The 14,869-nt window shown below is 40.0% G+C and overlaps 1 protein-coding gene across 2 annotated transcripts in view; it reads left to right on the forward strand.

Moving 5' to 3' along the window:
• Nucleotides 1-14,869, forward strand: part of asic2 (acid-sensing (proton-gated) ion channel 2) — a 261,492-nt gene that overhangs the window by 229,410 nt on the left and 17,213 nt on the right. For both annotated transcript variants that reach the window (XM_026345198.1, XM_026345189.1), the window contains one exon: nucleotides 6,491-6,641. In XM_026345198.1, the coding sequence (XP_026200983.1) occupies nucleotides 6,491-6,641 (151 nt within the window). The remainder of the gene's footprint in view (nucleotides 1-6,490; nucleotides 6,642-14,869) is intronic.

Consider the following 14,869-nt stretch of genomic DNA (forward strand, 5'->3'; position numbering starts at 1 on the left):
AGGTTAGCAGAGCAATGAGTCAAACCTGTGGTGTAATGGGAGCTGGATCAACTGTTTTAGGCATTCTTTTAACAATTCATATGTATTAATGAACTGCAAAATACAATGTTTACATTACACAGCAAATTTACATGACAAATACATAATCACACAAAACATGTCCCCCCAACCATCAAAACACATACTACACATATATTGATGTAAATAGGCAAAATGTTACATTGGTTATCAGCCATTTGAAGATAGGTAACCATAAAATAAAATATCCTTGTTAATATTTTTGTAGACATGCACGTCTGAAGTCAGACTACTCACATCGTGACAGCTCCACACAGATGTAAGGTTTAAATCAATATTTTCAAGTCACTCTTCAAAAACGATTTCCACAAAATGTTGAACTATTCCTTTTAGGCACCACTGGAGCTGACAGGATGGCCCGACACAAGCCTTATTATTATATGATTGATTGCACTACAACACTCTCATCAGATCCTGTCTGTCCTGATCCTCGCAGCTTCTGCTGCATGTGCTCTTTTTCTAATATTCCTATACAAGTACAGTGGCCTCATAAAAAAGGTCTGACAAGAAACAGCTGATGCTTCAAAGCCTTCGAACGTGGCGCATATTCAGCTTGGGCTGCTTTTTAAAAGTATGTTGTATTTAAAGGGCGGAAGATAAAAGGAGTTTGGTAATAAGGAGTCTCCCGGGAATCAGGATCAGACAGGAAATCTGAATAAACGGTTGAACACAACACTTGCCCATCTAAAAGCAGCATTATCATCGATCGTGTCAACTCTTTTTTCTTGTCTCTCTTATGCTTTTCTTGTAGTTTTTATCCTTGTGTTTCATCCTGCCTATTCCCTCCTCTAAGGGAGCATACATTTCACGCTGGCAGCGGCGGCTGCGATCCTCTGTGTCCTGTCGCAGCCCTGCTTCACTTGTGTGCTGTCTTGTAAAATAAAATATTATTGACTTGCGAGGTAAAATTACATTAGAGTGCAATGATAAATAAGCTCCGTAAAACTCTCCACGCGTCAAATAAGTGGCGGGATTTGTATAATGTGACGTGAAATATGTCTGGGGTGTCAGGGCGTTTAAGGTGCATGGGCAAGCCAGCTTCATGTGCAGGTAGTGTAGTGGCAGTATAGTTAAAACTATAATGATGAGTGAGGCAGCTGCATGCGTGTGTGTGTGTGTGTGTCTGTGTCTGTGTGCTTAAACTGTCCTCTCTCATACTCTGTGCCAACCATGTCGCTAACACAGCAGCCTTCTGCATTATTTATCCCCACAGCAGTACAACCACTAACTGCTGCTGCCACTGCCAAGAAGGCAGCGGTGAAACTGCACACCTTGCAACTCAGACCTTGTTTTATAAACTTTTGTCTTCTCGTCTTCTTACAGTAAGCCTTGAGCATAAAAGGCCTATCTCTTCCCTTAACCTCAAGCTTCATTTCTACCTTTGTTTTATCATAAAACACCAGCTAAATTCTCCTATAATGGAAATTGATTTGTTAAGCAATAACACCAGATCACAGCAGACGGCTTGTGTGGAAGTAGTGTAACCTTGAAACTTGGACTTGGACTTTCATGAGAACTGATAAAAGCGGTTGGCTGACTGCTATGCTTAAAATTTCAGTGTACTCTTCAGTGCTTTTCTATTCTGTAATTGAAAAATATAGAGGTGTGACAGTGAAATGTCGTGCAACATCTTCTCTTCTTGCAGATTTCTGGAAAAGAATGCCTCCACTAGTGGAAATGAATAGCAAAGTCAGCATGCAGTACTTAATGAGCAAGCTCTTCAGCCAGAGCTATGTTCTCTCAAACAGACCATAATATTACAAATGTTAAGTAGTGAACACTCGGTCTTTGCGTTCATTGATTTTTAGTAGAAAATGGCCTGCCTGCAATAATCAATCAAACCAAATAATGAAAAAGGTGTTTGAACAGTGGCCAACACAGTGGAAATGGCAAAGCTCTTTCTTGTGGCAGATCCAGCTTTGCTGTGTCAGTAACATTGAACTCATTCATAAATATGATGCTGTGCGATTCAGGGTGTTTTGCTGGTTTGGACACTACATGGACAGAATGAGATAAATAAGAAGGCCGGCAGGAATGGAAGCACAAAATAAAGACAAGATACCATCCGCTTTTTTGGAGCAATAATCTGCCGGTTCTTTTGGCATCTCATCAGCAAGCCATTTGCAAGCAAGTGATAACAAAATGGGATTGTATGCAAGAAAGCACGATGAATTCAGAGTGGTTGAGAGTCCAACATGAAGAGCTTAGCCACAACATCAGACAAGGTCAAATATAGAACTGTTCAAACTGTTGCACTTCATGAGTATGTTTTTTCACCATTCATGCATATAACATCATGTTAATTCTTTGGACTACCCAAGATCATGCATAAGAATCTGGTTTGTGGGCGGTAACAACTGACCTTTCATCATAATGGCCATGTAATATTTGACTGCTAGTCTGTGGGAAGCATTACATGGTAAACAAGCAAGGTCATGCCATGTTTTGCAGCTCCCAGAGCTGACCTGCAAGCCAGAACTACGGGTCGGCTCTCAGACCTCTGGCTTAGTTGGGGAAATTAATGTGATACTGGCAGAAAGTGAATTTGACTTCTCTGACATTTTCTACACTACCCTGACAAAATACATTTTATTTAATCAAATTCAACAGCAACAATAAGAACAGGGGCAGCAGCACAAAGTTGTCCTAACAGGGCTATTAACTTTTCCTGTTATTTGTTTGTTTGCCAATTTGTGACGTGTTTTGAAGCTTTTTTGCTGAAAATATTTGCTTGCTTTCACTATAAATAGAGAGAGCTGTGAAGGGGAATGAAAATCACCATGTTGTGAGCTACAAAACCAAAACATTGAGCTGAAAGACACTCCCTAGCCGTGGCACATTAGCAGATTAGCTGATTTTATAGCTGTTTAGAGCAGGTTACTAAATAATCAGATAGCATGTCACTGACAGAGATGACAGCTTAGACAAAATCCCTAATTCAGACAGCAGCAGTCGATATTATCTATTAGCCTTTTCACCAGTGCAATTTACTTGTTATGAGAGTTAAGCTGTTTCACCGTTGTATATTTTTTCAGGCAGAGCAATGTTTTCTGTGCAATTCTACATTTCTCGACAGGTTTGAGAACTCATTACCTTCTCCCATTCGACAGCTCAGCCTCAGGCGAGAGGCTGAGCAGGCAAGTGAGAAAGCCGGGGAGACAGAGACAGGGTCAGTGGCGAGGATTTGCAAAATAACAGAATCCCACTGTCAAGGTTTTGTTCATGTCTTTGTCATCCTGTGGCTGAAGAGCATCCTTTCTGTCTCTCTAAGGTCTAACGATATGTTGACCCAACCCTCGTCCTTTCTGCCAAACATCATCAATCTTGATAAAAGCAGTGAATGAGGGACGAGCAGTGTCCCCCTGAAAGAAATTTTTCCTTGTAGATGAAAGCTGGGGGCAAGAAAGGCGTTGACAGTAGACATTTGCTGTAGGAGCCAACTGCACAGAAAACAAACAATTAGCCTCAGAATAAGTGGCAAAATATTCCATTGATCTTGTCATGCAAATATATAATGGAATAACAAATGAATGCAGGGTAATTACACTTAATGATACCATCTCCAACCAGTTAGTCAGCGGGGGTTGAATGGAACACTTCAGTCTCAGGAAGGTTTGGATGGCTGCGTAAATGCAGTTGATCTAATACATCATTAGAAAATGCAGAAAAAGTGAAAATAATGAGTTAGTGCTGCAAAGTCATGGTTAAATTGCCAGACTCGATTAATGAGTGTTGCCTGTTGGAACTTCAATCTTCTCCTTTCTATATGCTGAGAAGTGTTTGTTCGATTCCGCACAACAACAAAGAAGAAACGCTGCCACATCTTATACCTGTAAATGAGGAGTGATGGCGCCATGAATATTTCTCTCTGTCCTCGTCACTATTCTCTGGCAGCCGCCATTGTGTCATTTATTTTGTGCAGATATATATCTGTCAGGAGCATCTCTGTTTTACAGAGGTGAATGAACTTGTAATGTGGTACTTCATATTCTTCCGATCCGCACCACCTCTGTGGCAGTATGGCATTACCTAGTCGATCAGTCATGTTGCTAAACCATCCATGAGAAGGCCAGTGTCAATAAAGAAGGAGGAGCATGAAATGAAAAATCCATCTTTAAACACTCAGGCATGGGAAAACCAGCTAGTGGTAGAGCCCTTTGCCTTTTTATTTTGGTCTTTTCAACAATAATAAAACTAAAGACAAAGTCTTTCAGTCTTGGTTCAGCATTTTGCACCAATCCTGAACAACCAAAGGAAACTGTCCAGTGCAGAAGAGACAAAGATATATAACCCCCACTAGCAGTGGCCTTAAAAGACCAAAATACAGCCAAGTCAAAAAAAAGAAGATAGTGTATTGTATTTATTTATTTTTACATTTTTGAAAGACTATTAATGCACAAATACAATGATCAACGTTCATCACTCCGTTTAAATATAGCATATAGCTGAGGGTCTATTGCTGTGTTAAAACCATGTGGGAGGGAAGGTACTGTAGGGGCTGCAAAGAACATTTACAACATTCACATCATGTGTCAATATAGGGTCATTGCAAATGTATTGGGTAATGCAGCTAATAGCACCATAGCCATGGAGTTTGCCTTTAATCAACTTGTACGGCCACTTTTTTAAGTCGCTGTTGTATTATTTAATTGTGTATTAATTGATTATTTAATTAAAAATCAGAAAGTGTCAGGAGTGTTGTGTGACCAAAGAGTGTCAGCAAGACTCAAAGGAAAGGTGTACAAGACAGTGGTGAGACCAGCTCTGCTCTATGGGTTAGAGACGGTAGCAGTGAGAAAGAGACAAGAGGCTGAGATGGAGGTAGCAGAGATGAAGATGTTGAGGTTCTCTTTAGGAATGACCAGGTTAGACAGAATAAGGAACGAGTACATCAGAGGGACGGCTCACGTTGCCTGTGTTAGCGACAAAGTCAGAGAGGCCAGACTGAGGTGGTTTGGACATGTTCAGAGGAGGGATAGTGAGTATATTGGTAGAAGGATGTTGGAGATGGAGCTGCCAGGCAGGAGGGCAAGAGGACGACCAAAGAGGAGATATATGGATGTGTTAACAGAGGACATGAGGTTGGCTAATGTTAGGGTAGAAGATGTTCATGATAGATTTAGGTGGAAAAGGATGATTCGCTGTGGCGACCCCTGATGGGAAAAGCCAAAAGAAGAAGAAGATTTAATTAAAAATCAGAGTTTGGAAAAAATGTTTTGCTTTATGCTAGTCAGAACTTAGCAAAACAATTTAAAGAAATAGTGAATATTAAAACTTTCATAAAGGCAGAACTGTTGTATTAGACTGTGTTGATTTGAGCAAGTTGTACCTAATGCACTGTTCACTGGGATAAATGTGTAAATATCTAATTAAATTGCAAAACTGGATTGCAAACACTGTAAATGATAGTTGATGTTTCCTCACAGTTAACACTATGAGACAGCAATAATACAGTCGTGATAAATGTCATAAACTGTAATCTATTACTCTTACGAGAAGAGCATATTGATGCTTAAATTTTAATTTTCCTAATAAGGGTCCAAAGAGCAGTGGTGCTCTTAGTTTATTAAAACATTTCCATCAGTCACTTCCTTTCAATCAGTTATTGCAACATTGAAGTGGATGATTATTATGGTAATTACCATTCACAAGTGCAGACCTCATTTACACGCACGCACACACATGCATGCACACACACACACTGAACTGTGCAATATATTATTCATAAATGTCTCAGAGCCATTTGGTGAATTGGTAGCGCTGGTACATGGATACATTAGTGGAGGAAGAAATAGTTTTCCAAATACAGTTCCTCTAATAAGTGTGTTATTATATTATTTACACATACACAACATGGAAGGAATGGAGAGTGATATTTGCCGAAGTCTTGTTGATGGTCGTTGCAGGTTGTACTTTAAGATTTAAGCACTTTGTGGGTATCTCTCCCTTCCTCCTTTTTTCCGCTTCCTTGAACGAACCTTGTATGCTTTTCAGTGATGTGGTGTGCCACAAGGCTCTGATTTGGGTCCATTTGCTTTGTACATTCTTCTTTCCATTGGTCACATAAAACAGAGTTGTGAAGTTAGGTATGATCACAACTGTGCATATGATATTCAATTATACGTTCCTTTTAAAATGCCTGACATTTTATATCTATATTTATATTTTAATTGTATTCTCAACTGTTCACAGACAGACACTAGAACTACTGTTAAATTGCCTCTAATCACCTGTAATGACCATCTGCAACCTGTATTTATTTCTTTGTCAGTATTGTAGACTTCTGTTGTTGTCAAAAACAATTAAAAACACATTAGGCAGACACAGCTGTACTGGATGATATGTTTCTTTGTTTCAAAATGCTTGGCTGAGAAATAGTGCTCTAGCAATGTGTATCTTTGTCTCTTCTCAGGTGTTCACCAGGTACGGGAAGTGCTACGTGTTCAACGCTGCAGAGGATGGGAAGACACTCCGCACCACCATGAAGGGTGGGACTGGAAATGGACTGGAGATCATGCTGGACATCCAGCAGGACGAATACCTTCCAGTGTGGGGGGATACAGGTGAGTCAAGACCTCCATGTTTCCTATCCTGCATATTGTAAATAGACCAGTGTTAAAACATGTTAAATTAACAATTCCCCTCCATCCAAAATCACACTGCCCTCTTCGAACCTATCAGTTTAAAAATATGCCTTCTTTTCATCACCGTGTGCTTTACATCATAAGATCACTGTTGCCAGGCGACTAATATAAAAAAACAAAACAGATATTGCATTTCTCTTTAAAAAGTTGCTAGTTATCGTGTGTTTTCTCTATTGAAGTAACAACCTGTAAACAAGACCACAATAGGCAACAAAAGTGAGGAAAAACACACCGAAAATTTCTCCTTGTGAAGTCGGAAATACAACATAGACTCTCGTCTTCCCCACTTTCTCTGGGGTATGTGATCCCATCAGTAATATTTTGTTACACTGACTGACTTTTACCTCTGTGCTTGATGTTGGTGAATTGCATCTGGTCCTTTGAGTGGACCCATACAGAGTAGGCACTTCAGAGCTATTCACATTTGAGTCAGTCCTTCCTGTTTTTAAGGACTTCTATCTCCCAGCCATCATGTCTGCTCTCCACTGAGCCTTCTTTTCCCTCTTCCACTCCGTGTGTTTTTATAAATGTGATTCACATTATTTACTAAAATGTCCTCTTGCAGTTTCTTCTTATTTCTTTCTTTCTTTTTCCTCCCTTTTTAGATTAAATGTATTCAAGCAGTAGGAAAACAAAATAAATATCTCGTACAAATTGAATTTCAGACAACGAAATCAAATTAAAGTAATTATCCATCCATCTTCTTTCGCTTATCTGGGTCAACAACACCCCACCCCCACTGTAGACAGACAGGACACTGCTTCACTCTCCTAAGGCGCTGAACAGTTTCCCAGAATCTTTTCGAGAATGATCTATAGTCCTCGTTCATGGCCTTGCAGAACGCCTCCCAGGGTCAAGGTTTTTGCTTCCGCAACTGCCCAGGCTGCAGCACGCTTGGTCTGCCAATACCCATCAGCTGCCTCAAGAGTCCCACAAGCCAACAGGACCTGATAAGACTCCTTCTTCAGTTTGACTGAATTCCTTACTCTCGGTGTCCACAACCGGGTTTGGTGATTGCCTTCACAACAGGCACCAGAGACTTTACGTCTGCAGCTCCAAGCGGCATGCATTAGCAATGGAGGCGGACAACATGGTCCATTCAGATTCAATGTCCCCTATGTCATTCGGGATCTGGTTGAGCTGAGCAGGGGAGCTATAAGCAAGCCCACTTTAGCTCACCGCCTCTCATCGTGGGCAACTCCATAGTAGAAGAGGGTCCAACCTCTTTCAAGGAGCTGGATTCCAGAGTCCAAGCTATGCTTAGAGGTGAGCCCAACGATCTCTAGTAAATACAGCTCAACCTCCAGCACAAGTTCAGGCTCTTGTCACCCCAGCGAGGTATCATTCCATGACCCGATGTCTAGATTTGTTGTCCAGGGATTGGGTCATCAAGGCACCCTCCCACGACTGACACCCAATCCACAGTGCACCGCACCCTTATGGGTGATGGACCTGCCTTTGAGCTTAAAGGCTTAACACCCCCGGCAACATAGCTCCTAGGGCCTTCGGGCACACAAACCCCTCCACCACTATAAGGTGGCAGTTCAAGGAGGGGTAAAAGTAATAGTAAAAAATATATATACATATATTTGTAATACTTAATGTATATTTTTACGTAAGTATTACAAATAGATATATAAATAAAGCTTTATTTTGTTGATCCCACACTGAGCCTTTGGGCCATGTGTATTTTTAGTTAACATTTTGATTCCCATTATTTTATTTTGCCATAATTAACACAGAAATTATTCAGTGTCCCCCAATGAAATCACTTCAGGGACAGCTTCAATTATAAAGCTGTGGGTTTTTTTAACAATTAAGCAAGGTACAAATAACTGCTATTGTAATTTTCTTTTAATCACAGTTGTCATGGCAGTGCTGTGTTGTACTGAGCCTAATACTCACATATTGCACCCACGATCTGATTTATATAGCATTGGCACTTTTTTCAATCACTTGAAACAGTCTTAACAGTCTTGTTACACTGATGATTCTGGTCTGCAAGTTATTCACTTCTTGTATTCACTACGAACAAGATTCCATACAAAGTACAGCTTTACATTTTCCTCAATACAGATGTGTGTATCCGAGACCTTGTGAGTGGTTCACATACAGTGAAGAGGTGCTGGCTGTATGAGTAGTTCCACAGTGAAGCTCATTGAATGGTCAGCCCACGTCTGAACTGAGTGGAAGGACAGACAGGGGACTTCCCAGAGCAGCTAGGCAAGCTGCGAGCAGCCCGGCAGATGGACATTACTTACACTGGGCTCAAATTTCAAAAAGATCCATCATCAAAAACCTACGTTCCATCAATCCTCCCTGTGTTCCTCAGTGGACAGTAGCCTCCCCCCGCCCCAGCACCCTGTCCTGAGCTCCTCTCAGTTTTATTTCCTTTGAACAGGCTGTACTGCAGCCACCACCCTGACAGCATGTGGAGCGCCGTCTCCCAGCAAGCTCCAGTTTCCAGTGTCCTTGTTTATCCCTGTGTGGTTTAATTAGCCCAGATGAGCTGAGTCAGCCACAGCAGGTAGCACAGTGTCTCCTCAACCGAGACAGGTCTCTTTGCTGTGCAGCAGTGATGGGCACACACTGCACGGGGACTCTTCCCCCATCTCCTCCCACCAATTACCTCTTTTCCGTCCAATCCCAGCACCTACTCCTACTCCCCTCCTGTCCTTTTTCTACTTGTCCATTATCCAGAAAACAGCAGTTGTTCTCCAGGGTTCTGTTAGCACACTGCTCTATCCAGGGAGCTATGATGGACAAACATTAAAAAAAACATGTTCCATGGTCTGAAAAATGAGCAAGACGGATATAGGTTTGAGTGGTGGGAGAAAACAGATGGCCTGTTGCCTGGATACCCGGCTTTCTCCTCGCTGTGCCGCTGACCAAACTGTTCAGTGATGGAAATAATAAATAGACTGGATGTGTCTGTAGCTTTATAGAAGATATTTCCTCAAGCAGACCTGAAACATTTACATGCTGGGTACCCAGAAATCAATCTAACTGATTAGGATTCTAAATCAAACCATCACTTGACCACAAGTTATGTTTTATCCATGAGTTATTAATAATTTGGATGCTGAGATGGAGGAGAGTTGCAGAATGTACTGCGACTTTCTTGATTTAGTCATTTCTTATTTCAGAAGTCCTGATAATGATCATTTAGAGTTAATTAAAACCGCTCCCCATACATACACACTGAAATACTGTTTCAGTATGTTTAATGTGAAAATTACTTTTTCCACTGGTGAACTTTGAGCACTCCAAGAGCTTGAATCACTCTTTATGGTGATGAGGGGGTTAATTAAGTCGAGCTCTTGCTACACATTGACGTGTTTTTGAAGTTCCAGACTTGGACAGGCCTTTTCCAATATCCGATCTGTCAAGCAGTTTGATCAAAGTAGCCTGTTTACTCAGCACCAGCCATGAGCACCAATTCATCTACAGTATGTAAAAAATGAATAAATAAAATGTTTGCCTGTGAAACTGTGATGACATTCAAGTCCCATTTCTTCTCATATCACAGCCCGGCATCTTTGTTTAATCATTCACATCGGAGTTTGGTTTTGGATCCAATCATTCCTCGTGTACAGAAACATGACATTTCAGAGCTCCCCAGCAACCGACTACGCTGAGCTGACCCACTATGTCTCTTTTTCAATATGTCATTGATGGAGCGATAGACAATGTGAGAGATTTGCAAAGCATTATGGAGTTATCAAACTCTGTTTAATCTCCTCTTGCACTATGTGAAAGAGCCATGTTGAGTTTTGATGTCTGTCTTTTGCTCACAATACTTTATATACTTTATTTATTCCCCTTTATATCATTGATGGCTGCTTTACTTTCTAATAAATGTTCTTCTTTTTTCACTTTCCTTTAATCCCTGGTGTCTACTTTTTTCCAATAGACGGTTTGTAGGTAAACACTGGTGGTGCTTATCAACAACGTGAACTTTCTGGCTCCGTCTGTTTTCTGTGTGTCCATTAGGGTAACCATCGATCATCTCGAGTCCTAGCTCCCATTTCTACGTGGCAAACCGTTGAGTAAAGCTCGGAGAGCATTTGAGTGCAGTGCTAAAACCTTGCCGTGCCTCTGCACTCTTTGTGTCTGTTATTATTAAATCAAAGTGATGTTGAAAAGCACTCTGAGAAGTGGCTGAAAAGAGCAGACAGATGTTTGTTCTGCAACAGGTTCAACCAAGTGCAAAGTGTAAAGTCCTTGATCCATATTGTCATTTGAACTTGTGTCATGTCCTTTTGTGGCTTTTGGTCAGTTTGATGTTTCTGTTTGTTCGTTAAGGGCGGGAAACTATTGCTATTACTATAACTAGGGTTCTCGGAAACTTTTCCTGCACCAGACAGTTTATTACACTGGTGACGACGTATCTTTAATTATTACTGGTGATATTTTTACAGATTTAATAGATGCTGTGCTCATTTGCTGCTATTTAGAGAATGTTTTCTATTTCCATTTCATTATTCTTGTATATTGCAATGGAGTCACTGTAACCGCACAAAGTAAATTTGCACTTGCAACTTCAAAATTAGACTAATAATAGTTTGTGGAAGCATAATAAAGGAAGCAGCTATTTAGCTCCGTTTGATTTTGTTCACAGTCTCAGTTTTTGATTAAGATTTTTACATAAAGTTATCTAAATGTAAAATAGGACACAAGTGAAGAAAGTGTGTAGAGAAAGTGAATTCTGTGTGTGATATGCTTAAAGTACTCAGAGGCTGATAGAAAAGGTTTCATTTTGCAAGTATTTAGTTATTAATTAATGACTAAAAACTAAAACTGATGCTTAATGAGAAAAGAACAACTTCTTGCTGCTGAAGTCAGAAGTCCACCATCTTTGTCTGCAACCAGCTTTTCTTGAAGTTGGCAAGTACATACTGTACTTGCAGTCCTCCCAGTAGTTTCAAATACATTTCATTAAATACAAAACACTTACCCTCATGGTGGTGCCAAAGGAAAAACATGAAAATTAGGGTCTATTAATATAAAATCCATCCAATAGCTGCTGTGATATTTCAGTCTGACGCACACAACACACTGACACAGTCATCCCAAGAGCTACACAACTTGTATGGCTTAAAAAGTGGGAGAATAAAATCTGAAATAATACGAGACAAGTAAGTAAAACTATCAAATAGATTCTGTCAATAAGTGTGACACAGTATGTAGGTCAGTTCTTGGATGCTTAAACAGTGTAAATATAGCGACATTTTGAGGATCGGGTTGTTATGTTCACTTAGAGATTAAATTTTGTTTCAGCTTGTCAAATATGTTCAGCTGTCACATTAAAAACATAATATAGAGCGAGCTTGACAAGCCCAGTCCTGACTGTGACAGCACTTGCAAGAAAGTGAACTAGTGAGGAGGGAGTGGGAATATGGTGTTTCTGATATACATCCCTGCAGTTGCGGTTATGTGGCAGGCAGATGGAGATGAAGTCTCAGTTGCCATGCAGATATGTGTAACGCACAATCCCCATGTAAAACCAAATACATTTCCATATCCGTTGTTAATTAAAAAAAATCTTTAACATAGAGTACATGCATCCACGCTGCATCCACAGGCCAATTTTCTTATTCACTCGAGCTGATCATCTTTTGTGTTTTACTGCTGCAAGAATCAATTAAAATGCTGAAGGAGATTAGAGGTGAAAGAAGAACACCACCTGAATTGATTCGCATACAGAGCAGTCATACAAAGCAGCAAGATCTCAGTTATGATTGTAGCTGCTGATAGCATCCTAATTTAGTCTGTCTTTATCTTTATCCAGTCAAGTCAAAAGAATATGATTGTGGTGATGTGGTGATGAAATATATATTAACTACAAACCCATGGAGCTGCCTTTGATTCTGCTGAAATTATGGTCCGAACAAACATCATTATCCACTATCCTCTTGATCATCTGTTGATAAAGAGAGCTACACTGATTCAGGCAAAAAAAAAAAAAAACAGCACAGCCAGTCCTGTTTGATCTGATCTGTAACACTCACAAAGACTTTATCGTTGTTTCTTCAGATACATGAGAAAACATTAAATCTCTTACTTTCAGTAAGAGATTGTTGACACGTGTGCTGCTTAAGAAGATACATAAAAAAAAAAAAAAAATCACAGCCCTTAAGCCACTCAGTGACATGTGTCCTGACTAGAGGTCTTCATGAACCCAACATTTTAATATATATGTACAAAACAGATCCATATTAACGTGCATAAATTCATTTTCGAAAAACTGAAATAGTCTAAAAAAAAAAGACTCAATCTGACAAAAATCAGACATCCCTCCTTTTCTTGAATTTCCAGGAGACTCATGCATATTGAAAGCAGCTCCCTGATGCCTGCAAATCATATGCAATACTTGGAGAATTTCCTCGAAATAAGCAAGAGACACAGCCCCCATGCAGATCGCTCTGTTGTTGGTAAGTGGGTCTGTCAATTGGAAGAGAGAGGGCGGCTTGTTGAAAGGTTTTTTTTTCTCCCATGGAGAGTCCAAAATTGTGATCAACGTCAAGTATGCCCCCACTGACGTGCTTGTTGAACAGTCAAACAACCCTCCCCCCCTCCCATAAAACCTTTCTAATGTGAGAATTGTGGCTGTTTTTTTGTCCGGCAACCTTCCAAACGCCAACAATCCCACATCCTCTCAGCAGTTGTTCATGTGTGCGGAGGTGAGAAAGTAAGATTCATTAATTCCATACGCAGCCCCTGTCACATTCAGTTCCCTTACAGGATAGATTATCTGAAAATGTGCAGTATTCTCATTTAAATGATTGTCGTGTCTTGCTCCTCTGTGTGACAGCTGACATTTCAGCACACCTCCAGGTATGGATAGCGATAAAATCTTTTGCGTTCCAAAACATGTGAACTAGTTAATTTCAAACACATGAGATGCAGACGCACAGACGTAGATATTTCCCAGTCAGATTCAACTAGACTAGAGTGCTTCCACACCTACAGGCTTTAAATCGTTTTTTGTGAACACACTAATCGAACTCGTCCAATAAACGCAGAGCATGTTTTTATGTTGATGGTAGTGACGCATTTTGATGCACTTGGCTTTTTCTCTGTGTGAATAAAAACTGAATGAAGGGGAAAATACTGCAGGTTTACAAACTCATCAAGTGAGCAAGGCCAGAGCTAATGCCTTCATTTTAGTAATTCTAGGTCTAATTACTGCTAACTGAACGAATTGTCCTGTTCCGGGTGTCCTGTGCCGTAACCCCTGTTGTGTTTTGTCCTTAGATGTCTCTTCTAGTTCCTGTTGTGTGTCATGCTGTTCTCCGTATAAATAACAGTCCCTGACATTTTCAAAATAGATTTATGTTAAAGTGGATTTTTCACACAATACTGTACGTCTTGAATGTCACCTGCATTGATGAAAGAAAAGGCTTTTCAAATTTAGACCATACTGACTGAGAAAATGCCAAATATCTGCTAGAAGTCATGTTTTCACTGCAAATGTCTGGTGTCTAATCCACTTATCCAGTATGTTAGCATGGGTAAGTTTGCATTAGAGCAAGTTCTTTTTCTGACAAATGCATAACATCCACATACATAGATGCATGTTTTTGGTAAAAATTCTAAGTGGTGCTCACTGGTCACTGTGGTTAACAAACGTATTTTATTGTTTTTTAATTGTATGTAAAAATGTCTTTTTAAATGCTAATAAGAATTGTATTTGCAGTCACCACTTGATCTCTTAGATATATTCACATTAGAAAGCCACTGTCGTGCAAATGCCATTAAAAACATTCTAAATACTCATACATTATCACTGGGTGACATAGTCCTTTATCACAATGAATAGCCATTGTATTTAGTATCTAGGTTTCTATGTTACGCAGATGACACTGTGCAGGCTCAGGGATGCAGTCCTTTGTTTACACTATTTAGTGTTCATTGTAATGGGGGAATATTTCACCAACTAAGTGCAACATTATGGAATCTTAAATGGGTTTTTAATAGTTTTTGGACAAGAGTGGCTAATTATGTAAGATCCAGCTGTGTTAAGGCTGATAATGAAGCATTTATCTGGCAACTATTAAAACTATATAAGCCATTTTTATAAAGAAACCCTGGCACATTGGCGAGAAGGTGGCCTCTTCTTTAAGGTTGCGGTGCCTGTTTATAAC

Source organism: Anabas testudineus, chromosome 8 (genome assembly GCF_900324465.2).
Source record: "Anabas testudineus chromosome 8, fAnaTes1.2, whole genome shotgun sequence".
NCBI lineage: Eukaryota > Metazoa > Chordata > Actinopteri > Anabantiformes > Anabantidae > Anabas > Anabas testudineus.